The sequence below is a fragment of the Cadophora gregata genome (genome assembly GCF_030347475.1).
Source record: "Cadophora gregata isolate MNR1 chromosome Unknown scaffold_12, whole genome shotgun sequence".
In the NCBI taxonomy this organism is placed as follows: domain Eukaryota; kingdom Fungi; phylum Ascomycota; class Leotiomycetes; order Helotiales; family Ploettnerulaceae; genus Cadophora; species Cadophora gregata.
In genome coordinates, this window is record NW_026695935.1 from 331375 (window position 1) to 355262 (window position 23888).

General features: G+C 48.2%; 9 protein-coding genes across 10 annotated transcripts; 7 read left to right on the forward strand and 2 right to left on the reverse strand.

The window, feature by feature from the left end:
* Positions 1-1064: 1064 nt before the first annotated feature.
* Positions 1065-3992, forward strand: ONS95_002945 (uncharacterized protein; the record flags this gene model as incomplete). Its single annotated transcript, XM_058496227.1, has 3 exons — positions 1065-1426; positions 1529-3797; positions 3849-3992. 3 exons carry the CDS (start codon positions 1065-1067, stop codon positions 3990-3992), a joined length of 2775 nt encoding a protein of 924 aa, XP_058353478.1.
* Positions 3993-5348: 1356 nt separating this feature from the next.
* On the forward strand, positions 5349-6592 carry ONS95_002946 (uncharacterized protein; the record flags this gene model as incomplete). Its single annotated transcript, XM_058496228.1, has 4 exons — positions 5349-5530; positions 5593-5641; positions 5716-5817; positions 5879-6592. The coding sequence occupies 4 exons, from the start codon at positions 5349-5351 to the stop codon at positions 6590-6592; spliced, it is 1047 nt and encodes a 348-aa protein (XP_058353479.1).
* A 311-nt stretch (positions 6593-6903) lies between these two features.
* Positions 6904-7456, forward strand: ONS95_002947 (uncharacterized protein; the record flags this gene model as incomplete). The annotated part of the gene is made up of 2 exons (XM_058496229.1): positions 6904-7070; positions 7156-7456. 2 exons carry the CDS (start codon positions 6904-6906, stop codon positions 7454-7456), a joined length of 468 nt encoding a protein of 155 aa, XP_058353480.1.
* A 1004-nt stretch (positions 7457-8460) lies between these two features.
* Positions 8461-9582, forward strand: ONS95_002948 (uncharacterized protein; the record flags this gene model as incomplete). Its single annotated transcript, XM_058496230.1, has 4 exons — positions 8461-8773; positions 8823-8915; positions 9120-9339; positions 9392-9582. The coding sequence occupies 4 exons, from the start codon at positions 8461-8463 to the stop codon at positions 9462-9464; spliced, it is 699 nt and encodes a 232-aa protein (XP_058353481.1). The 3' UTR covers positions 9465-9582.
* Positions 9583-10153: 571 nt separating this feature from the next.
* On the reverse strand, positions 10154-10404 carry ONS95_002949 (uncharacterized protein; the record flags this gene model as incomplete). Its single annotated transcript, XM_058496231.1, has 2 exons — positions 10154-10270; positions 10324-10404. The coding sequence occupies 2 exons, from the start codon at positions 10402-10404 to the stop codon at positions 10154-10156; spliced, it is 198 nt and encodes a 65-aa protein (XP_058353482.1).
* A 512-nt stretch (positions 10405-10916) lies between these two features.
* Positions 10917-15315, forward strand: ONS95_002950 (uncharacterized protein). Of its 2 annotated transcripts, XM_058496232.1 has the most exons (4): positions 10917-11607; positions 11656-12050; positions 12111-15184; positions 15259-15315. In XM_058496232.1, exons 1-3 carry the CDS (start codon positions 11456-11458, stop codon positions 15155-15157), a joined length of 3594 nt encoding a protein of 1197 aa, XP_058353483.1. In that variant the 5' UTR covers positions 10917-11455; the 3' UTR covers positions 15158-15184; positions 15259-15315. The 2 variants fall into 2 exon arrangements, with proteins under 2 accessions (XP_058353483.1, XP_058353484.1); XM_058496233.1 differs by having other exon boundaries at positions 10917-12050.
* On the reverse strand, positions 15316-18164 carry ONS95_002951 (uncharacterized protein). Its single transcript, XM_058496234.1, has 2 exons — positions 16856-18164; positions 15316-16809 (listed from the first exon to the last, which is right to left on the reverse strand). The coding sequence occupies exons 1-2, from the start codon at positions 17496-17498 to the stop codon at positions 15569-15571; spliced, it is 1884 nt and encodes a 627-aa protein (XP_058353485.1). The 5' UTR covers positions 17499-18164; the 3' UTR covers positions 15316-15568.
* Positions 18165-18541: 377 nt separating this feature from the next.
* RPL30 (60S ribosomal protein L30) lies at positions 18542-19065 on the forward strand (the record flags this gene model as incomplete). Its single annotated transcript, XM_058496235.1, has 3 exons — positions 18542-18726; positions 18776-18824; positions 18967-19065. The coding sequence occupies 3 exons, from the start codon at positions 18542-18544 to the stop codon at positions 19063-19065; spliced, it is 333 nt and encodes a 110-aa protein (XP_058353486.1).
* Positions 19066-22020: 2955 nt separating this feature from the next.
* ONS95_002953 (uncharacterized protein) lies at positions 22021-23803 on the forward strand (the record flags this gene model as incomplete). The annotated part of the gene is made up of 6 exons (XM_058496236.1): positions 22021-22248; positions 22300-22399; positions 22452-22568; positions 22615-22896; positions 22960-23070; positions 23136-23803. The coding sequence occupies 6 exons, from the start codon at positions 22021-22023 to the stop codon at positions 23801-23803; spliced, it is 1506 nt and encodes a 501-aa protein (XP_058353487.1).
* Between the last annotated feature and the right edge of the window lie 85 nt (positions 23804-23888).

Here is a 23888-nt window from a genome sequence, read left to right on the forward strand (position 1 = left end):
CGGGCAGACGGGCCAGAAAGCCAAAGGTGCAAGAAGGCATATTCTTTGCATAAGCCTTTGAGGCTGACGCCTGCGGTCCTGTGGATAGATGCTGGCGCTGACCAGGTCCCTTGAAGGTGCACGAATTCCTGCCGGCAAATGTAAAGGTGCAATTAACCGGTTGGTCCGGAGGGCGGACCGACTCATCCAAGCTGTAAATAAACTTCCGAGTATAGTAGATGCAGCCTCCTTGTGATCGAGGCTACGCCATTCTCAGACAAATGAAAGACTTCAATCTAAGGTAGCATGTGCAGAAGTCTCTCTCCAGGTTTTCAAAGTACCATGTTAACAAATTGGCATGTTCCGTTGTGGTCTTCTCGATATTCGTGGATCATTGAAGATGTGTGAGACTTCTCGGGATTCCGACCACAGGCTTTGGTACTGTAACTCGATGCAGCTGGACCACTGGGCGAGCCACTCGTGAGGTTGGACAAAGGCGGATACCTACCACCGCCACACTATTACAACAATCCTTTGCATTTGCTGAAATCAAAAAAGTGGCAAGCATTGCTTTTTCATTTTACGTTCTCCCGTCCTTTCATACGGCCCCAGTGACAAAGAAAGAATGGTTGAATTTCCAACCATGAACGCCATCGAGAGGCACACCCCTGCCAACACCGAGGTCGACTGATATGCACGGGCTGATTCTGGATACAGGGCCTTATAAAGGAAAGATTAAAACAAATAAAAGCATTGCTCAACATAATAGACATGGGTGGCAAGGTTCATATCCGATAAAACTGTGAGGCTTAGAGACGCCTTCATTTTACCATTGGGTATTGGCATCCACAAGAGTTTTCTCTCCTCGTCATATCTCCAGCCGTGGAGAGGACACAGAGAAGAGAAAACAGGCATACCTAATGATGGACGGCCCGGGAATACCTCCCCTCCGTAACTATCCAAGCAGCCAAGGAAGCCTATCGCGCTAGTGACCATCACATGACCTAGCCTCGTCTCAACTTTAAATCTATCAACAGCGAATTCTTGCCCCTCGCAGCCAGGAACAGCTCCCTTACGACGCAATCATGTCTGGAAGACGAGACTTCCTCAATCAGCCGGCCCCCGAAAACTACGTTGCCGGTCTTGGTCGAGGTGCCACCGGTTTTACAACACGTTCAGATCTTGGTCCAGCGCGAGAAGGCCCCAGCGAAGACCAGATCAAAGAAGCTCTCGCAAAGCGCGCTGCACAACTCGGAGCAGCAGCACCCACAGCATATGGCGCAACAGAGAAGAAGGAGGAGGAAAACGACGATGATGAGCGCTTTCAGGATCCCGAAAACGAGGTGGGCTTGTTCGCCGGTGGCGCATACGACAAGGACGACGATGAGGCAGATCGCATATACCAGGAGGTAGACGAGAAGATGGACAGGCGGCGGAAAGCTAGAAGGTTGGTTCACCCATTATTTAAATATCCCTTCAATACCCTCTGTGCAGATGGTTTATCATATATGCAAATAGATGAGCAGATTACCGACGTTTCTACCTACAGGGAAGCTCGAGAAAAAGCAGAACAAGAAGAATACGAACGAAATAACCCCAAGATCCAACAACAGTTTGCAGACTTGAAGCGCGCATTGACGACAGTAAGCGACGAGGATTGGGCAAATCTACCAGAGGTCGGCGACTTGACTGGTAAGAACCGGAGGAACAAGCAGGCTTTGCGACAGAAGTTCTATGCGGTGCCTGATAGTGTCATTGCCGGTGCGCGAGACTCCTCGGAGCTTGGTACCACCGTCGCAGATGATGGTCCGTCGGGAGATAACGAGAGTGGCACGATGACCAACTTTGCGGATATTGGAGCAGCAAGAGACAAGGTTCTGCAAGTCAGACTGGATCAAGCGGGTTCTGGAACCGATTCTGTTGCTGGAAGTGCGACAAATATTGACCCCAAAGGATACCTCACGAGTCTGGCCAAATCACAAGTCAACTCTGGCGAAGCACAAGTTGCGGACATCAAGAGAGTTCGAGTTCTACTCGAGTCGGTCATCCGAACAAATCCCAAGCATGCACCGGGATGGATTGCTGCTGCTCGATTGGAAGAATTGGCTGGGAAAACTGTTGCGGCGCGAAATGTCATTGCGCGGGCTTGTGAGTTTTGTCCAAAAAGCGAAGACGTCTGGCTGGAAAATATCAGACTGAATGACAACCATAACGCCAAAATCATTGCCGCAAATGCTATCAAGAACAACGACCGCTCAGTGAACCTCTGGATCGAGGCTATGAAGCTAGAATCCGAAGCAAGGGCGAAGAAAAAGGTCATTCGCCATGCACTAGACCATATTCCGCAGTCAGTAATGCTCTGGAAAGAGGCAGTAAACTTGGAGGAAGATCCTGCAGATGCCCGCCTCTTACTCGCCAAAGCAACTGAGATTATCCCGCTTTCAGTCGAACTATGGTTGGCACTGGCTCGCCTTGAGACTTCTGAAAATGCCCAGAAAGTTCTTAACAAGGCTCGTAAAGCTATCCCTACATCTCATGAAATTTGGATTGCTGCTGCGAGACTGCAGGAGCAAATCGGCAATACGACGATTAATGTCATGAAACGTGCTGTTCAGGCACTGGCCAAGGAGTCTGCTATGTTGAAGCGAGAAGAGTGGATTACGGAGGCTGAGAAGTGCGAAGAAGAGGATGCTGTGTTGACTTGTGGCGCCATCATTCGCGAAACGCTTGGATGGGGACTTGACGAAGATGATGATCGGAAGGACATCTGGATGGAAGATGCGCGGGCTAGTATTGGCAGAGGAAAATACGAGACAGCCCGAGCAATTTATGCATATGCACTACGAGTCTTTGTCAACAGTCGAAAGCTATGGCTGGCTGCTGCCGATTTGGAGAAGAACCACGGTACGAAAGAAGCCCTTTGGCAGACTTTGGAGAAAGCTGTAGAAGCATGTCCGCAGAGCGAGGTCCTCTGGATGATGTTGGCAAAAGAGAAGTGGCAAGCTGGTGAGATTGATAATGCTCGACGAGTTCTTGGCCGAGCTTTCAATCAGAATCCAAACAACGAAGACATTTGGTTGGCGGCTGTCAAACTTGAAGCTGAGAATAAGGAACCTGAGCAGGCCAGAAAGCTTCTGGAACAAGCCCGCCAAGAAGCACCTACTGATCGAGTTTGGATGAAGAGTGTTGCATTTGAGCGACAGCTCGGTGATGTTGATGCAGCGCTTGATCTCGTTAATCAAGCACTTCAGCTGTTCCCAGGATCAGCCAAGTTATGGATGATGAAAGGTCAAATATATGAAGCTGATGGCAAGATACCTCAGGCCCGTGAAGCGTACGGTACGGGTACCAAGGCTTGCACAAAATCAGTACCTCTCTGGCTTCTCTACTCACGACTTGAGGAAAGAGTTGGCAACGTGGTCAAGGCTCGAGGTGTTCTTGACCGGGCTCGCTTGGCTGTACCAAAGTCGCCCGAGCTATGGACTGAGTCTGTTCGATTGGAAAGACGAGCAAACAATGTCAGCCAAGCAAAAAATCTCATGGCTCAAGCTTTGCAACAAGTACCTACCAGTGGACTCTTGTACACCGAATCAATCTGGCATCTCGAAGCGCGTACCCAGCGGAAACCCAGAGCACTGGAAGCTATCAAGAAAGTTGACAACGACCCAATTCTGTTCGTCACTATCGCGCGCATTTTCTGGGGAGAGCGAAGATTGGAGAAGGCACAGAACTGGTTCGAGAAAGCCATTCTACTGGACAGTGATATTGGTGATGCATGGGCTTGGTACTACAAGTTCCTTATGCAGCATGGAACTGATGTAAGTTTGCCAACACGTCTTGCAAGGTACCGTACTGATAAAACTACGCAGGAAAAACGAGCAGATGTGATCGCAAAAATGATTCTTAGTGAGCCGAGACATGGAGAAGTTTGGCAAAGCGTTGCCAAGGATCCCAAGAACGCTGGGAAGAGCCATGAGGACATCCTCAAACTTGTTGTGGGTAAATTGGAGTAACTCGGGCTAGAGGCAGCGTTGTAACATAGGGAATGGCGCAGGGAGTTATCAAAAGAGGGTCCTTTGCAACGTCTAATTCCATCGATGAATTAAACTCCCGAAACTCGGCTTGAGCAATCCACTCGTGATCCAAGGAAGGTCGCTCTGTCTTATACTTGTCTGTCTTGCTGCGACTTGCCAAATCAATGTTCGCCTCGCCGCATGCGAGTTTTCCAGTGTGTCCAAAACATAGCTGTCAGTTTGCTAGGTATTTCTGGCAGTTTTTGTGTCTTGATTTCGATTTGGATCAGACGATACAGATAATGTTTCTTCGTCCGTTCATGGTTCTTCTCATGGCTCATATGTGCGACCGGAACCGGCATTCATCAATGGTACAAGTCCTTGTTTTGGCTTGTTACCCTTCGTTACCAGTCTCATCTCCATAAAAATTCGGATCCTGTATGTAGCGGCTAGAAACGATTGTTCGAGCTTATCCATGATGTCAGATGCAACATTCAACGATCCCACGCAGCAGCTCCTCCCTTGAGGTAAAAATACAGGCAATTGAGTCCACAATGGCACTCTGCTAATTCACTGCAGGCCAACGCCGAACCAGCCACCTCACGAGACTCGCGAGATCATATAGCCACCCCGTCCGAAGAGTCAACGAGCAGTCCCACCGCATCCTCAAGACGTCTGGAAAATCTGGCTTCACACCATTGTCGCCCTCACGATTTCCCACTTCATTTTCAAGTCCCTTCTCATTTCTCACCACGCCAAGAACTCTAAGCAAACGCGAATTACGTCGATACCGGGCGAGGAGATGGTGTGGGTCTATAGCCGAGGAATTGCATTCGCTTGATGCGATCGCTGGACTGGATGTGGTCAAAGTCGAAGTTACGCTGAACAGTGAGATCCATCCCATATTTGCGAGGAGGCAGTGGGAGACAGCGGTACAGATGGGAGCTCACATTGGTCCCCTGCCTATAGGAGGGAATGTTTTGGGATTTTGGCTTGTAGGTCTCGCCTCTCGCTGTGTCTTACTAGGATGGCATTGTATACTTATTGATTGATTCTGGCAAGTAGCCAGAAAATGATATTTTATGGAACGCATTACAGGTGCCATTGAAGCTGGCATCACAGCTTATCTTCAATGCGCATATTTACCCATGGTATGTTGATTACTGTCGGGCCCCTGTGAGCTGGAACTGATATTCAATCGGTGGGACGCTCCTTGGTGAATATCGTGACATAGCCCTTGAGCCGCTTGATCCACTGTACACACATCTCAAATACAAAAGGTTTCATCAACGAAATCCTTCTGAGCGTGAGAAGCCTACAGAAAGGCTGAAACTTAGAGCACAATTCCGTCTTGCCATGGCAAGAATACGATTCCGCTTATCAAGTGGATACACTAATCCAAATTCTGGTCTCGTGGTGAAGAAAATATGGCATGCTGGACTGACCGAGATCGAAACATCCTCGTACTTCATCCGAGTCAACATCTCGGTAGAGATGTTACAGCCGTTCCTTAACTTGACACTGACGAGTTCAGAGAGGTAAGTCAACTCGCTCGAGATGAGGAAGGTACAGAGTTATGTGAGCTAATAGCGAGCAAAAGAACTGGAAGTCAGTTTAAGATTGCGGCCAATCTTGTGCATGAGCTTGCTGTAAGTGCACCTCAAACTGCTTATCCGATCCCGGTAGCGTAAAGTTTGCTGATTGTCTTCAGCATGCAATGTAGCTCCACAAACGAGAGACAACTCCAGAGCTTGCTGATCTGGCGGCAGAGCCATACGTTGAGGACGAGGTTCTGTCTGAGCTGGGATGGTCACTCGAAGACAAGGTAGGTTAACATCCCTGTACCAGCTGTTTGCCCTTTAGAACTAAACTGATCGCATTCGAAGCTATGGAACGGTGAGCCATTCGAATTACTACCCCCCGAATATAGCATTGGTGGACCTGGTCTCACTCATGCAGGCTTCACGAAACCCAATGTAGATGTCATTCACGAGTTCTCAGGACGCGGTCTTCGCTTATTTACTCGGGGACTAACTTGCCAACGACAGTGGTTCACGGATAAGCACCAGAATTACAGCGATGCGCCAGCACTTGACAATGCGCACTACATCTCAGAACATGATGACCCCTATTACCAGTTTACCTACGATCCAGTCCCAACAACTTGGTTAAAGTTACTCTGTTCTTCGAGTCTGTGGAACGTTCATGTTCATCAGTTTGGACTGGACACGACAAGGATGTGGCCATGCTATATCGGTACCGTGACTCAACATGCACCTGGAGACACGTCCCATTCTTGCATCAAATTGATCCGAATACGTCAAGATCTGAATAGTATGATTATCAGCAGATCTATGAGCCAAGCCGAAATATCAGCGCGAGAAACAGAAAATTGCCGGCAAGCTAAGGCCAGCTCGATTCTCAGTCGAATGAGCTCTTTGATAAAGCCTGACACCCCTGGGCCTGGACCACCAGATACACCAAATGTGCCAAGTCGACGCGCCTACACTTGTTCAAGATACCAGGAGATTACTAAATACTTGTTCGAGAATCAAGCACCTGGGGAGTGGCTCTCAACACCATGGCCTTCCAATGCCTGAGCCAACTTTTTTGCGTTACATTTCAAGTTGTGGATTTGAGATCACACCAAGAGGATTCAGGGAGTTCTTACAGTTTTGTCATCAGGAGAAAATTCTCTTCAGATACCTACTCCGTTCTTTTTTTTTCTCAGCACTTTCCGGATTCTGATTCCAGCAGCTATACCCAATTTCCCAGCCTCGGCACAGCTCGTCGTCTCCCAGTCGTATGGCCACTAGCCCCTAAATCTCGTATTGGGCGCAAAACACCAATCTCACAGAAAAAGATTGATGCTTTCAGAGACGTAGTAAGAGACGAGCACTTCCAGCAGAGGATGTACGCAGAATATGGCGAGTTCCGGGATATAAATTTCGAACATCTGAGAGCGCTCTTGAACGAATACTTGATTGAGAAATTGAATTATACTGATGTGGAGTTGATTTCGACGCATACTGCAAGGAAGGAACAGTATGATGCGCTGAATAAACATTCGCTTGTAGGGTGAGTCTGTACTTATCAATTGTTGTCGGATGTTGTCCTACTAAGCGGGAAGCATTAGACGTTGGTGCTTTCTAACATGGTTTAGACTGGGACCAGCAGGTGTAGCGCGAATGCTATATTCTCTCACAGAATCAATCAGATCTGACTGCCAGAGCAACTACACGAAAGAGGAACTCGCCGAGGATGAGGCTGTGAAGCGGGAAGCTACTACAGCAGAAGAACACAGAAAGAGGCAAACGAGAGGTAATGGAAGAAGAGAAAGCGATGCAGAAATTTTATTTGCAGATTCGGGTATTGCGCTTGATTCAGATGACTTGGATATAAGTATGTTGGATATCGCACTTCCAGCAAAGGGCGATGATGAAGAGGAGCATGCGGGTAAATAGGAGGGTTATTTTTGATCCAAAACTACTTGTGTCTGTCTCTTTATTTTATGTTATGATATATTCACAGCAGTCTAGCTAGGCCTCTGAAAGAATCATGGCTTCATGTCATGTCGAGATGTGTCAAGTTGCGATCTGATAGCACACCTTGCGCGATTTCTATACGACATTCCCTAATTATGATCATTAGTCGTGTGTAATTTATAATTAGAACCTTATTCTTTGTTAATGATTACTCTATAGCAACGGTCCTGCCAAAATGACCAGATCATTCAGAACGCAAGTCGTGTTGACATTGAAGAACATAAGCGAGGAGTCAAAGCCGGCGCCTTGGCATGTTTTGAGACTTATGCCCAACTGTCCGAACAGTTTATTGACTAATGAATACATATGAGACAAATATATCCTGATACTACAATCTTACATAACCTGGCTTCTCGCCCCCTTCGAAGTGGGTGCTGTGCCAAGGGAGCTGGTCACCGAACAAAATATATTGTCAGACGCCTATTCAAAACTAGAAGAGGCGACCGAAATAACTTCTGTGTCTAGAACTTAGACCTAGCTGTGACCCAACCACAAGGCTGTTGGTCTGGCATGCATATGCAAGAAATCAAGCCAAATCGGACTTACCAGGAAAGCCCAAGCAACATCACAGCCTATTTACTTGTTGGCGGGACGTAAGACATGTCGCACCCGGTAGAGTATCGCAACGAGGTTGATGTAAGAATTCAAATATGCGCACTGCAGTTAATCAATTTCTCAATATTTGTCCACATCGTAACGGTTCATTCCTTTATTCATCGGTCATGTATGAATTAAAATTCAGAGGCGCAACTACATCTCTTGCGGTTTACGATCAATCGATAGGTGCGGGGTACCTGAGGCTGACTCAAGAGGAGAATATTGAATAAGGCTGGAACCAAAGTCACCATGGACCAGGTGTCGTCGGGCTACAATTCACATGGTTTTCTTTTCCCTTCTAACCATCCTCACTTCCCGTTGTCATCATGATGGCGGAACAGATAGTTTCACCTGTCGAAGGATATCCAAAGCTTGCCTGTCACATGGGCAGGTATGAACAAAGCGCAATCTACCGCAGATTCGGCAGCCTGAATTCGCAAAATATTCTCTACTTGCAAGCCGAGCTCGTGCATTTAGAGAGAAGGCTTCGGCGTGCCGAGAATGAAGATTCTGCGTCTCCAGACGGTAACAGAAGCAAATACTCGCGGGATTGGTATTGGTTGAACAGCTACGCTACTGACGAGGGAAGTGATCAGTGGGAAATTATTCTCAACATACGACATATGTTGAAAGATTACAGTTTGTCTCCAAGGCGCCACCAAAGACTAGCTGACAGCTCCTTGTACAGATAATGCAATTATTCAACAGTCAGTAATGAGCCATCTGGCAGATCCAGGTCATCAGGACTTGAGGTGCCTTCAGGAGTGGCTCGTAAGACCAGGTATGGGGAATCTCGCCCTTATTGGGAAAGATAGATCGACCTGGGGAGATAGTGAGCACCTTATAGATCTTCATCACGACCTTCTTACCATTTCTTCATCCGAGAAGAGAGATGCTTTTTCAACGTGGTTCATACAGCGATTCGTCCTGTGGATTCACAAGCTGTTCTGGCATCGAGTGAAGAAGGTCGATGACCCAGAGTCAGGAATTGCATCATACGAAAAAGATACATTGCATAAATACACATCACACATTACGACGATAGTCGCGTCGTTGTTGCCAATTCTGTCAATTGTTGTGTTGTATTGTGTAGGCTCGATGAAAGCTCGGCTTGGACTTGTCGCATTCTTCACTTTCACGTTTGCGGCTGCGCTGTCGTTCTTCACTGGTGCGAAAAGAGGGGAGATCTTTATTGCGACTTCGACGTGAGTTATGGAATGCTCGTCATAAGAAAGTAATCGCTGATGTTGGTTGCAGGTTTGCCGCTGTTCAGGTTGTTTTCATCTCGACTGGAAATGAAGGAGGTTCGGTTGGAGTAGTAAATCACTAGAAACAGTTTAGAATGTGATTCAGATAGACTTATGGCTTTATAATGCTGTGGATGATCAATTGAGGGTAAGTGGGACAGTGGTAGTTGTAAATAAATTTGTTTTGTCTATCTTTCAACAAGGATCTAAAGTGCTAATTGCGTCCCAATGATTTCAAACTTTCAACAGGCTAAGAGCTTCCATTCCTGTTACTTCCCCTTCTTGAACTGCTGGAAGTCTCTGAGCCCGAATTTCCCTTTCCAGTACTGTCTCGGCCACACGCGTCTTGCCTCCCCCGTATATCTGTTTCAACGTCGGCATCATTCGCAGCTACCTCCTCCTTGTGTTTGTCATGTCTGCTTTCACGTCCCTTCTTCTCATCTGTCTCCTACCATTAGCAGTGATCGCTCAACGAGGTACAGTTTCAACCCACCCTTCGTTTCCTTCCGCAAAGCTATGATACTCTTTCCACCAAATCCAGCGAACTTCACAATGCCATGTTCTATGATTGTCTGTGAGCCGAGAATACTTGCCAAGGTATGGACTCGCCATCGATGACGTGAAAAGTGGTGGTGAAGATCTTCCGGAACCGTTTTCCTTTCCAACGGAGCGTGACGGTCCCGATTGATGGGAGTGGGCTGCCATTTAGACAGATTCCGATGTTCTCATGGTGATGAACCAAGCTATCAAACATGTATGTGTCGCGTAAAGTTTAAACGGTGATCCAGTTGAGGTCAGATCCAGTATCGAGGGTCATTTTGCACTCGAAGGGAGTGTTGCCGCGTAAGCTGAAGAGCTTCACAGTTTTCAAGAAGGGATTTCCTGGTTCCTTCAAAATTAAGTATGCAATGGGAGACGATACAGCATATGTGGAAAGATTACCTTATCCTTGAAAGCTCGCCGAAGCTTCTTCAGCCAAATAGTTTCCGCACGGGACAATCTTTCGAGGAATACTGGAGGCATTGTGATTCGTAGATAGTAGATCAGGGCGTCGAACCAATATTACACCAATGTGAATCGGGCTCGTAGAACAACGGCTTATAAAAGTGAACTGAAGACAGAGCAGACATTGACCCTGCAATAGTTGTGGGAGAAATGTTCTGAAAGGGAGAAGAGAAACAACGGCTAGAATCGAGAATATATAGAAGTTGAAGCTTCCTTTCTGACCTATAATCGATCCTGCTAAGATTTTGAAATTAGAACAATTATGTCACGACACCTCAATGGTGTTGCAAGATTTTGGCTTCGACCAATTCGCAAGTCCTTCCAGCCATGTTTTGATAATATTTTGGCGTCGACCAATCACGGACAACTTGAACGCAACCTGCCATGCATTTCGGTTACAGATACGGTTGATCCTGGTTTGTCTTGCATCAGTTGACTTGAGCTTTCAGGTTATCGAAAAAGCCAATTTGTCTGAAGAGAGCGGGTCCTAAGATTTTGGCAACGACGCACCAGATGAAGAGCCAAAGCCGGGTCCCGTCGCGAGCCTTACGCCTCATCACTCAGTATGCGCCAGGAATGGGCATACATACACACCGCATCAGCTAGACGTTCATGCTGCCCTGCCCTGCTTAAGATTTCGGAACGAGCGAATAACTACAAGAGGGCTGCGCCAGGATACCAGATGCAGGGCTTGGTACAAGCAAGAGTTGGTGCATGGGGCCCCAGTAAGATTCTGGCAAAAGAGCCTACAAGCTGGGCGAGTGTTTCACTGCAAGGGTGGTCGTGTGGTTTAATGAGCTGGCGAGAGCAAAGGTATGGCTGCGGCTGAGCGTGCAAGATTCCGGCATAAGCCAATGGCAGAGAGTCTGTATCCAGTCTGCTTCCGTGACAACACAAGGCTGGAGTGGCAATTGACCACTGGCCAACTTGTCATACCGTTTTTTTCACGTTCCTAGTATTTTCTTTCATTCTGTTCAGTAATACTCTCTTTTTCAAGTGGGACTTCAGATGTCCGATCGAACTTCTCTGCTGAACATCCAAGAAAGATTGACAACGCTCATTACAGGCCATGATTCCCTCCAAGAAGAGGAGAGAGGCTATCAAAGGCCCTACAGAAGGCGAATGGAATGCCTGCAAGGAGTTGTTGCGAGGCCTCTATTTCAAGTCGACACTCCCAAAATTGATGGAAGACATGGAGTCGAACCATGGATTTATCGCATCGTATGTGGCCTACCTGTATTTGGCGCACAGCTGACGAGAATTCCCTAGCAAAAATCAATATATGAGGAAGTTCAAAGAGTGGAACTTCAGAAAGAACCTCTCCTCTGCAGAGTGGGAACATGTCCTTCGCAAGAAACGCAAGCGAGACGAAGCGAACAAGGACACTCGAGTGGTCCTTCATGGTGTTGACATTCCAATGAAAAGATTGAAGAAGGAGGAGAGCAGATATACTCTGTCGGATCTGAACAGTATCTTTTCTTCGTGTGAATATAGTGTGTGGAGGTCCAGGTGCAGGTCTGACGATATTATAGATCCAGTCGCGCCATCCCCTGAAGGCATTTCGGTCGCCACACCACCACCAGCAATGGTTGAATTATACATGAGAACTATCCGAATCGACAATCTTCCATCATTTGGACTTGGAAGTTTGTTCGCAAGTCAAAGTAGGTTGAAGGTGCCGTCCTTGAGCTGCTGGTAAGAAGCTTATTTATGGTGTGGTTTAGCTAGCTCATGGCAGCAGTCTTCTCTAAAGGATACTTCCTTCGAAAGTCGCTCTTCGTCGACTTCAAGGGCTTTTGTTTCCACCCCATTTACACCAGCCACTTCCTTTGCCAAGATGTTGGGGAATCCTTACAATTCTTCCACCACATCAACGTGTGAGTGTCGCGACAGGATGGTTCAGCAATTTCATAATGCGACAATCGAGAAATACGAGGGCGAGATCGAAGATCGAATATCCAAACTCTTTGGGCCATCGAGCGCGAGTGCACTGAAGGAGTTCTTGATCTTCGTTGCACAAATCGGATCAAACAATAAGTTTGAGTGGGGGCAGCCGAGCAGGATCCTCGAATGGATCTCGGAGCAGAATCAGACATTCCTGGAAAATCTAATCGATTTGAGAAGTCCAACTATACAAGCATGCCTGGATCTCTTGATTGGAGATTGTAGTTGGGTCGGAAACCAACGAGCATTCACAGCGCTCATTAGAGCTGACAAAAGTGGACAGTTGTATCATGGACGGCGAGAAATTTTGCTATGCTTGGCAATAGAGCGTAACTTGAGTAACGTAGTCAAAACTCTAGTCGACGAAGGGATTAATGTCAACTGCAAAGTGTACAGGTACACTGAAGACGATGATCTCGTTCCAAGCACACTTCTTGGCGCAGTTTCTAATGTTGAAATAGCGAAGATTCTCATTGACGCTGGTTCTCATGTCAACACCCCGATTCACGATAGTACAGAGCTGGAAAAGGACAATAATCTCAAAGCTGAGTGGTACAGCCCGATATACTATGCTGCCCGCGATGTCAACTCGGATTTGTTTCAGCTGTTTCTCGACGCAGGAGCACACTTTGATCCTACGGACACTGAAGTATTGTGGGACACCACAAGCTTTCTAGCCCATGCTATAGAGAATGAGAGTATCTCAATGGTAGACATACTTCTGAGACTAGGCGCAGAGTCCTCGGTGTCTTCTCTACAGTACTGGCAGACAGAAGATGAGAAATTCGTTCAACGCACTGAGATACAACAAGCATGCTTCATGGGATATACTGAAATTGTTAAAGCTCTTCTGTCCATCAGATCTGTAAGGCATGTCTTGCAATCTAGCAAATGCAAATGGGGCCCGCTACGAGATGCAGCTATGCAGGGTCATTTGGACATTGTCGTGTTGTTGATTGGGGTTGGTGCAGACGTCAACGCCACAAGCCAAGCTGTTCAAGAAATGGAAGTTGACGACGAGGGTTCAGACTACGAGGAGGGCTCAGACGACGACGAGGGTTCAGACGACGACGAGGGTTTAGACTACGACGCGGCATCAGGACTCGAGGATCCAAAATGCAGTACTCTTATGCAGCTCATACCGTCTACTGCATTGATGGCGGCAGTCGAAGCAGGCCACAGTCATGTGGTGACTAGCTTATTAAGTCATGGTGCTGACGTTGATGCTCCAGCTGTTGGCGTCTACGGCACTAGCGTACTGGCCGTGGCAGAAACACTCGGCAATCATGAAATAGTATCAGTCTTAAAGGAGGCAGGTGCCAGCTCTCAAAGGGATGGAAACCAGCTCATCGCCGACCTCCAATTTGCGGCAGTACGAAATAACCTGCGAGAAGTACAAAGGATACTTGCACTAGGCATTGATGCTAGCCATATCCTTGACACAAGTCAAGCAATACTAGAAAAGACGGGAGGTAATGTAGGAAATGTTCTCTGCATTTTCATAGCTGTATGTGGCTGGAGTGTCAATTGCAGGGGACCAGTATCCAAATTTAGCGCTCTGGAGATTGCCATAGACCTTGGAGATGTCACCCTCATCGACCAGCTTGGGGATGCCGGAGCAGATTTCAGTGGAATGACATCAACCGGGAAGCATTTCCTCCAGCAAGCTCTTCTCAAATCGGATGGCTCAAGGTTCGATTTAATTGACAGCTTGGTGCGATATGGGGCAAGAGTGGACACGCCCTACAGCAGGACTGTGAAAATGCCGCTTGAGATCGCAGCAACCAGATATGACCACAAAATTATTGAACGCTTGCTGTTGGCAGATACCTGCCTACACAAATCTGCAGCCGCGAGCTCCATCTTACTGATGGCCATTGAGAACGCAGAACTCGATCTTTCTTCGATTCAGCTCTTGCTTGACCAAGGAGCAGACGTCAATGCTATGGTCAGTACCACAACAGCTCTTTACGCGGCTGTGTTCCACAGAGGGATTGAATGTGTGAGGCTGTTGCTAGATAGAGGAGCGGATATCAATGCCCACCCGTTAGGATTGGCGGGTAGAACAGCCCTTCAAGCAGCTGCCGGTTTCGGATCAGTAGAAATTTTCAAGCTGTTGCTAGACAGAGGAGCGGATATCGATACCCGCCCATCAGCATATTACTGTGGTAGAACAACCCTTCAAGCAGCTGCCAGTTCCGGATCATTAGAAATTGTCAAGCTGTTACTGGACAGAGGAGCGGATATCGATGCCCTTCCAGCGCAGGAACTTGGCATGACGGCTCTTCAAGCAGCTGCCGCTTCCAGATCAGTAGAAATTGTCAAGTTGTTGCTAGACAGAGGAGCGGATTTCAATGCCCTTCCAGCACGGAGGTGGGGCAGGACAGCACTTCAGGCAGCAATCCACAAGGAGTCACCCAGCTCTGAAGTAATCCAGATACTCCTAGAACATGGTGCTGACATCAACGCACCCGCCGCAATGGAAGATGGTGTTACTGCCTTACAAGAAGCGGCAATATGCGGCCACCTCAAGATAGCTCTCCAACTACTAGAGATGGGGGCAGATCCCAACACTCCAGGCTCACCAAAGGAAGGCAGGACAGCACTGGAGGCTGCAGCAGAGCACGGCAGACATGACATGGTCCAACTTCTCCTCAACGCTGGAGCTGAGCCCACTCAAAGTGCTGTTAACTTCGCTGAAAAGAATAGGAAGTGCGTGGTTGCGGATATGATCAAAGCGGCACTGAAAGAGACAGAGAGGGAAGCAAACATGCAGGGTAAAGGCAAAGGCAAAGAAATAGAATGGCATGATGAGCTGAGCAAGTAAACAACGAACGACAGAACGCGAGATAAGGTAAGAAAGAGATGCTCACTTGAGCGAAAGAGATCTTGAAAGGGCGTGGTGTGCTTGGCTGACTGGGTAAATAGACTCTGAGAACTGATACTGGAAGCGAGAAGGGGGGCTGGCCTTGTTGATTTGGTGATTGATTGATTATGTTATATGTTCCTACCGCTTGGGGGCACGACTGTACCTCATGTATGCAGCTAAAAGAATCCAACTCCATCTGTTCATCCATCCATCCAACGTGCAGTGCATCATCCGACTTCCCAACATCACATTACATAACATCAAACACATCGTTTCAAAATGGTTGGGTCCAATCCCACCATTCCTAATCTCTATCTTTCACTTTCCAATCTCGATTCCAAAGTTTCTCTTTCTCTTTATTCGTCAGGATTACTCTTGAATACTCTCTCCCGCCACTTTCTCCTCATCCTTCTTCCCAAACGCCCACCCCATCCAACTCGCCCTCTTCGACTTGTTATCCTCATCCCCACTAACCTTCCTATTCTCCGGGTGATCCTGCACCAATCTCAAGGGCCTCGGCTTGTTCCCTGCAAAGGTAGTCGCCTTCTCCGCGCGTGGAGGACTGTTACTCGGCGGCGTCGAGACGTCGCCGCTGTCGCTTGTGCTGCTACTCTCGCTCTTCATGCCTGGGAAGTTACCTGCTGTGGGGACCTGTCCAGCGCTGGGGACGCGGTGTGCGGCGTTGGGGTTTGTGCCTGAGACTGGTGGAGGAGCGAAGAAAGACTGGGAGTGTCGGGGTGTTTGGGGACCGTGGAGCGGAGGTGAGGCGGGCCCGCCTTTGTACATCTGGTTGACTACACTCGCGGCGCCGCCGGTGTATTGCTCTGACTTGGGGCGTCCGGTTCGGAAACTTGATGAGCGGCCCAAGCCGAATGGGATGCTGGGTGCGGTGTCTGGGTCTGTGAGGGCGGAATGCGTGGCTGGCATTTGGGATTGAGGACGTGGTCGCCTGGCTCCGCCCATAGCTACGGATTTGGCACGTTGAAGTATTGATGCACCGGTTGCTTGTTCTTTCGGGGGAGGAGGTAGATCTTTGTCCGTGTTTGCTCCAGGCTTGAAGTCGGAAGACTGGTCGAGAATGGCCTCGAAGTCTTGGTGTTGAAGGAGGCGCTCGATAATCTTGTTAATATATAAAGTTAGAGCCTTGTTGGAGTCTTTTGCGGATTTCAATTCGGCTTCCAGACGTCTGTAGTTCTCGCTTTCTCCCTCGCCTGCCTCGGATAACTCATCTGCCAGGCTTGCTGGCGCGGATCGGCCTTCCAGAGCGCTCAGCGCATCTGCATTGTGGGAAGCTGATCCCATGAAATCGCTCTTGGCGAAATCTCCTGTCAATGTTTTCTCGGAAAGGAGCAACTGATAGCTCTCGTTGTCCTCCATCAATCGAGCATTTGTCATGCGGGCTTCTAATAATAGGCGTTCAACCTCTTGCATACGTCCACCTCCCATATTCTCGGATTCCACCAGCTTGATCTGAGCTTCCGCCAGCTCTAATCGGAGGGACTCGATAAGGCGATCTTTCTGGAGGAGGAGTTTGGAATTGTTTCGAGAGTCGCTACGGTTCAATCCAGAAGGAGGAGCGAACTGGCTATCAATTGGAGAGGAGTTGTTTGCTATTATGATTAGTTATCGGCTTTTGAAAAATGTAGCTCGACTCACAGCGCCTCGACATCCTGCCTTCCTCGTCCACGTTTGACCTGGAGTTCAGAGAATCTTTCAGCCGCTGAATGATGGTTTGCATCTCCTCTTCCCGATTAGAATTCTCTTCTCTCTCCTTTGTCATTGAACTCCTCTCTGCCTCGTATATCGACTCCATCTCCCTTTTTTGTCTGAGAGCATCTCTCTTCTCATTCTCCAAAGACTCTAAGCGCTCATCACTCTCATGTAGACGATCCTCAAGCTTGCCTTGCTCTTGTAAAGCTTCGTCCAATCTCGACTGTAGAACCTGGGTCTGCTTCTGATATTGCTCGGACATCGCTTCCATTTTGCGTAGGCGCTCCTTCAAATCGTCTAATACCGCGACGGTCTCTGCCCGAGCGTCATCATCTGCATCAGGAGTCGTACTGCTGGAGCTCAGATGCGACGCGCCAGCGCCGGGTCGTTGCATAGACGCTCTTGCCGATACAGGTGTGCCTCCGCGCACCGATCGACTGCGCGCGACTCCATTCGAGGTTGCTGATGCTGGAGCTGGGGATCGAGCTGGTCGACTTGGTGGCGGTGATGCGGTCGTTGCGGTGGGATCTGTTGAGGGCCTGCGACCTGGAGTTGAGCTCGCCGGCGGCTTTTTCGTAGCTGCAGACATTTCTACTGCGGTATATACTGACGGAATGTAGTCCTCCTGTTGTGATGAGAGGAATGTTGTGGTTCGTTCCAGTCAGGTCAGGAGAAATCAAGGCCCGAGTGTTTTGGCGTAACGACGCAATAATTCCTTTGGTTCGCAACCTTATTTAGACCTCGTGATGGATTATAGGTAACGACTCCTGATGACTGTTTCTGATTAATATATGATAAGAATGTCACGGATTTATCGATTGTGGACTTGTGCGTGTTGTTATCATAACATTCATGTGTCCTCTTGAGTTGTTGACATGGCCATATAATAAGGTCCTCGCGAAATGATTTGCTTGTAATCCCAGTCGCATGAATCTTCGCGTCGGCACCTATGAGATGACAACGATAGGGGGCAACGGGAAATACATTTGATCTCCGGTATCATGCAAATTGAAACGCTTATCCAGGATCATGCTGGTTCATGGGGAATTGAGTTGAATGGTTGCACGTTCCAAAAGCTGTCCAGCTCTGATATCTGAATCACTTATTGAGGGATTATCCTACTCAAGTAATGGTTGCCAGACCTGAAATACTTCAGGACCATCTAGTGAGCCCTATCAGAACTCAATTACCAGATGAGTGTTTCGAATACGAGTACACAAATCCTTAATAGTCCGATGTGAGCTTCTAAGGTACCTTATTTAGATTTCTGTGATCACGTTGGGAACGACACGTGATAAGAAGTACATCGTGAGCCAATGACGACACATCAATGATGCATATCTATTTGAGGATGAACTATGAACGTAGTAGAATGAACTTATGAGGTGAGATAAAACATTCCCTTAAATATGTAGATTTCATTCCGCGCTCAGGTTAGCCTCAAAGTCACGATATTGTCCTTGCTGGCCTAAGCTTTGGCCTGAGGCGCACACACTTATTCCACGCTAAATTGGCGCGATACACATTTGGGATGCGAACTTTCTGAAATTCAACTTTCTTCTCTCGAACAACGACGCCGGAGCATCAACTACCACATTTCAAGAACAATCCAAATCTTGAATCAACGCAAAGATGGCACCCACAAAGAAGGCAAAGAAGACTGCTGACTCCATCAACTCGCGCTTGGCGCTTGTTATGAAGTCAGGAAAGGTCACTCTCGGATACAAGTCAACCCTCAAGACTCTCCGTTCCGGAAAGGCCAAGCTCGTCATCATTGCTGGCAACACTCCTCCTCTTCGCAAGAGTGAGCTCGAGTAGTAAGTTTACTTCAGCTGCAAAGGTGAACATCTGCTAATTGATTTCCAGCTACGCCATGTTGTCCAAGACCAACGTCCACCACTTCAGCGGAAACAACGTACGTCCATAATCTTCTTTGTCATATTATGAAGCTTGCTTCATCCTCAACGACCAGACTTCACGTCTGCGAGAGACTTGCCTAACGATAAAGTCTCTCAGACTTTGGAGGGCCCTTTACTTACTCTTTTTTCTTCGTACAGATTGAGCTCGGAACTGCCTGCGGTAAGCTCTACCGTTGCTCGACCATGGCCATCTTGGATGGAGGTGATTCCGATATCTTGAGCTCCCAAGCCGAGTAAATGTCGCCAATGGAGATGAGGTGACGGATTGAAGGATGACGGACTGGGCACAATGCATGTATCTTTTGTGGAGCTTCTAGCATAGCGAATGATACCATCCGGTTCTCAAGGAATAATTCAGAAGTGAAGATTTCGAAACATCGATATGATTGCGATTGCGATTGCGATACGCGATCATGACTGTATGCTTGTGAATCGAAGAACATATCTGGCGGCGGAGTCGAATCTCCCCAGGACCACGGAGCTTCAGCAGATTCTTGAATACTATACGCGACATGCAATGGTGCCACCTAGATTTGAGGCCGGACTTACGGGTACACCAAGATTAAATCTGCTTTTTGGTATGCCCAAACAGATGTCAGTTGCGCGCTGGTGAACAAATAGGACCTTCGAAGCTTCTTGGTTCGAGGCAGGTGACAAATCACAGTCCTCAAATTTTGCTTGCGACATCTCTCAGCAGAATATGAGTCATTTCGAGTCATCGAAATAAAATTGCCTGTTCCTGTTTCCTTCTATGGCCATGTATCCGGTCGCTTGAAACTCGTTATCTAATGTCCCAATATGGCCTGATAACACTCAAAGAATGACTCCCCCGGCATTTATTCTTAACTTTTGCCTCCGAGTTCTTAGGGCCCCAGCCCTCTTTGTGCCTCCGAGGGGCGAGTGGGGCAGAACGACTGTGGTAAGCGAGGCATTAGCGTCTTTTGCTTTGAAATCGATTCTGAGGTCAACCGCCTCAAAACCGCGAACTTCCCCAGAAGACCAGCAGCAACAACTCCACCCAAACGACAACCATCTGAAATCATTCGAGATGGCACGCCGCCCAGCGAGATGTTACCGCTACTGCAAGAACAAGGTCAGTCTGCTGCGTCTGGCCCTTTGGTCGCGCTGGTGGATCGAGGAGGCGTTTGAGGGACGATGCCCTTCGTGGGCTGCATCTCCAACGTCTTCTCTATCTTCCAGGTGCTCAAAAATGCCTCCAAGAGCGTGAACTGACAGGTCTGTAGCCGTACCCAAAATCCAGATTTAACCGTGGTGTACCAGTAAGTTTGGACTCTGCGATCTCGACCTCTTCCAACGCTTTTAAAGCTTCCTCGACACATACTCGCACAAGAATCTCAATGCTAGAGAATGGCAGCTGACTGGATCACAAAGGACCCCAAGATCAGAATCTTCGATCTCGGCCGAAAGCGCGCAAACGTCGACGAGTTCCCCCTCTGCATTCACTTGGTTTCCAACGAGTACGAACAGTTGAGCTCCGAGGCTTTGGAAGCTGCCCGTATTTGCGCCAACAAGTCAGTATACCCCAAGGAAGAAGTGACGTAGTTGGGTCAAAGGGCGAATTACAAATCAGAAGATCCGATGTTGGACATTGATACAGAACACCTGGAGGACATACTGGGATGATGGTTATACAGAAGCTAACAATATGGTTCAGGTACTTGGTCAAGGTTGCAGGAAAGGAAGGTTTCCATCTCCGTGTCCGCGCTCACCCATACCATGTCGTCCGTATCAACAAGATGTTGTCTTGCGCCGGTGCCGATAGACTTCAAACTGGAATGCGTGGTGCTTGGGGAAAGCCAAACGGAACCGTTGCCCGTGTTAACATTGGCCAAATTATCTTGAGTGTCCGCACCCGTGATGCTCGTAAGTACAACTTGTCCTGTGTGCAAAATTCAAACCTAACAACCTACAGACCGTGCTACCGCTCTCGAGGCCCTTCGTCGCTCCCAATACAAGTTCCCTGGTCGCCAAAAGATTATCGTTTCCAAGAACTGGGGCTTCACCCCTCTCCGCCGTGAAGAGTACATGGAGAAGAAGGCTGGAGGAAAGGTCTTGGTTGATGGTGCCTATGTTCAATTCTTGAGCAACCACGGAAAGTTGGCCGACAATATCCGACGTTTCCCAGCTGCTTTCCAGGAGGCATAAATGGAGATTTGTCGATTTGCTTGGTTCGTGGGAGGATGAAAGGCGTATTCGCAATGGCAGGATTTTCATGGTGTCCTTTGACATCTGGTTCTAGTCCCATTGCAACTAGGAATTGATATGGCTTTCGACTACAAATTTGGTCTCGGGATACGCTTGATGCATGGGAGAGGATTCTCCGTCTTGGAGAGAAGATTGAGCTGCAACATGAAGCTATGTTGAACTGGTGCTTTCACATTCCAAGTGGATGTGGCACATATCTTTCTTTCCCACACTCTCCAGCCTGCCCCCTTATTCTGAAATCCAGGACCTTGGGCATGGGATTCTCTTTGAAGCGTTGTAATTTTCATTCAATCGTGACGTCACAATGTTGCTGGGACTGTACTCTTGCTATGTCGAATGTACTTGCGCATACAATGCAGTTCTTACCACCAGCAAAGCGCTCATATGACTCGAGAAGTTACTGAGAGGTCGAGACAGAAAAATTAGTGATCGTCAAACGATGAGAATGCTTTAACAAAGCCTTCAAACCCATCTTTCCAGTTTCCCCATCCGATCCTTTTCCTCGTACCACCACGACATCCATCATATCTCATTATTCAACGAGCTTCCTATACAGGAGCAACATGCGTTCTCCATTCTTGGCTCAAAAACACATGTCCCTGCCCTCAACAGCCTAATTGGTTTCCCAAAATGACATCCTCCTCAAGCCAAGGCCTGGGCATGCCGTCTGACCTTGGCTTGTATTTAACCCCTCCAGCCCCCAGCAGCAGCACCCACGTGCCTCGCATTTATATTGAGATTTTCTCTGCCACGGCAGAATTATGGACTGTTCTAGCACCTCTCGAGATGTACCTCCGAGATATCTGCAGGTGGAGGAGGAGAAAGTACGGCATGTACCTACGTATGTATGTATATAAGTACGGGTAATGTGAGCTGGAGAAAGGAGCACCTTGTGAGCCAGCCATTCTTCTCCCTCATTCGCTCTCTCTTCTATTATACCGAGTCCGAAAAGTATAAGAAGTCAACATGCGCGTCTCAACTCTCTGGCCCGTTACACTTCTCGTCTGCCTCGCGCAGGCTCAGACGACTGGACCGGGTGATTGGCAAGGTGCAACTGCGAAGAGTTTCATCTACATCGTACCCGATGGATTTGGAACTGCATCGCAGACTTTGGCAAGGGATTATGTCTCTGCTTTGAAGAATGGTGGGAATATCAAGCGGCCCGTGACATATCAGTTGGCCGCTGATGAGATGGTACGTTTCTTCCGTCAATTGGGAAGACGATGATGGCTGACATAAACGAAGGTCCTTGGGAGTGTGCGAACTCAATCAAGTGATAACTTGATCACCGATTCTGCTGCATCCGCAACTGCCTTTGGCTGTGGTGTCAAGACTTACAACGCTGGTATGTCCATGTTCTCCGCACAGTTGACTATCCAAAATCTAACTCACAAAAGCCATTGCTGTCGATGACGACCGTCAACCTGTAGGTTCGATCTTGGAAGCGGCAAAGCTTGACGGTTTCAAGACAGGCTTGATCGCTACCTCTAGAATCACCCACGCCACACCAGCCTGTAAGTACTTCAATTCCCCCACTTCCAAATTACTCACAGTCCCTAGGCTACGCTGCTCACGTCATACACCGTGACTCTGAAGCTAAGATCGCAGAGCACGAGATTGGTTATGGTCACCCACTTGGTTCAGTTGTTGACGTCTTGCTCGGGGGCGGACGCTGCTACTTCAAGCCAAAGTCTCAGGCTGGATCGTGCCGGAGTGATGACATTGATTTGTTAAAATTTGGCAAGGAGCAAGGTTATAATGTCTTTACTGATCGTGCCGGCTTTGATAAGTTGAAGGGTGGTGAGGATGCGAAGTTGCCGTTTGCGGGATTGTTTACTGAAGGTAAGTCTCATTTTGAGCAACAAAACGACGAGTAGTGAGAGGTACTGTACTGATATCCCAAAGGTCATATGTCTTACGAGATTGATCGCCAAGATAACGTCGAGCCATCGCTTGTGGAAATGACCAAGACAGCACTCACATCACTCGAAAAGGCAACCAAGGGCACCAAGAGAGGTAAGCACTACTTCCTCCTCATCTCACTATTTAGGCCTCAATAACAGTCTAACATCTCTTTCCAGGCTACTTTATCATGATCGAAGCTTCACGCATTGATCACGCCGGGCACTCTAATGACCCCATCGGCCATCTACACGATACAATCCAATACAACGAAGTGATGGACTTTGTCCGCACCTGGATCGACTCGCACCCAGACACAACCATGCTCTCCGCCGCCGACCACGAAACCGGAGGCCTCACCCTCCAAGGCTACAACCCTCTCATCCTCCAAGCTGCCAACGCTTCAACAGAAGCCCTCAGCGCTCTCTTCAGCTCCTACACTGGCCCCGATCCCTCAACCTTCCTCAAGACAGTCGTTTTCCCCAGCTACGGCCTACTCAACCCCACTGATGCAGAAACCGCCAAACTCGTTGCCTTGAAGGGCAAGAGTTCATTCCAGAATGAGATGGGCATTATGTTGAGTTCGAGAGGTGGCATTGACTGGTCTACCGGTGGACATAGTGCGGTTGATGTCACGCTGTATGGATATAGCAGCGATAAGGGAGGCAAGATCTTGAGACAAAACATGGCAGGCAATTGGGACAATACGCAGCTGCCACTTTATATTGAGAAGCAATTGAAGGTCGATTTGGGAGCGGCGACTAAGGCTTTGAGAAATAAGGGGACTCAGTGGGTTGGACGGAGTGTTGAGAAGAGATTTGGGGGTGAGGAGGAGCATCACCATTAAGAAGCTCTAAAAAGGAGGTTGGATATGATTTCGATTCTCGACTCATGTATGACACACCACTGCCTTTTAAGTAAATAAAACCACT

What these genes read in the sequence shown, in the direction of transcription:
- ONS95_002950 (XM_058496232.1), top strand. Translation starts at nt 11,456, where the DNA reads ATGATTCCCTCCAAGAAGAGGAGAGAGGCTATCAAAGGCCCTACAGAA. An exon ending in AACCATGGATTTATCGCATC is followed by an intron (nt 11,608 to 11,655) that starts GTATGTGGCCTA and finishes AGAATTCCCTAG; the next exon opens with CAAAAATCAATATATGAGGA. An exon ending in AAGTTTGTTCGCAAGTCAAA is followed by an intron (nt 12,051 to 12,110) that starts GTAGGTTGAAGG and finishes GGTGTGGTTTAG; the next exon opens with CTAGCTCATGGCAGCAGTCT.
- ONS95_002951 (XM_058496234.1), bottom strand. Translation starts at nt 17,498, where the DNA reads ATGTCTGCAGCTACGAAAAAGCCGCCGGCGAGCTCAACTCCAGGTCGC. An exon ending in AGGCAGGATGTCGAGGCGCT is followed by an intron (nt 16,810 to 16,855) that starts GTGAGTCGAGCT and finishes TAATCATAATAG; the next exon opens with CAAACAACTCCTCTCCAATT.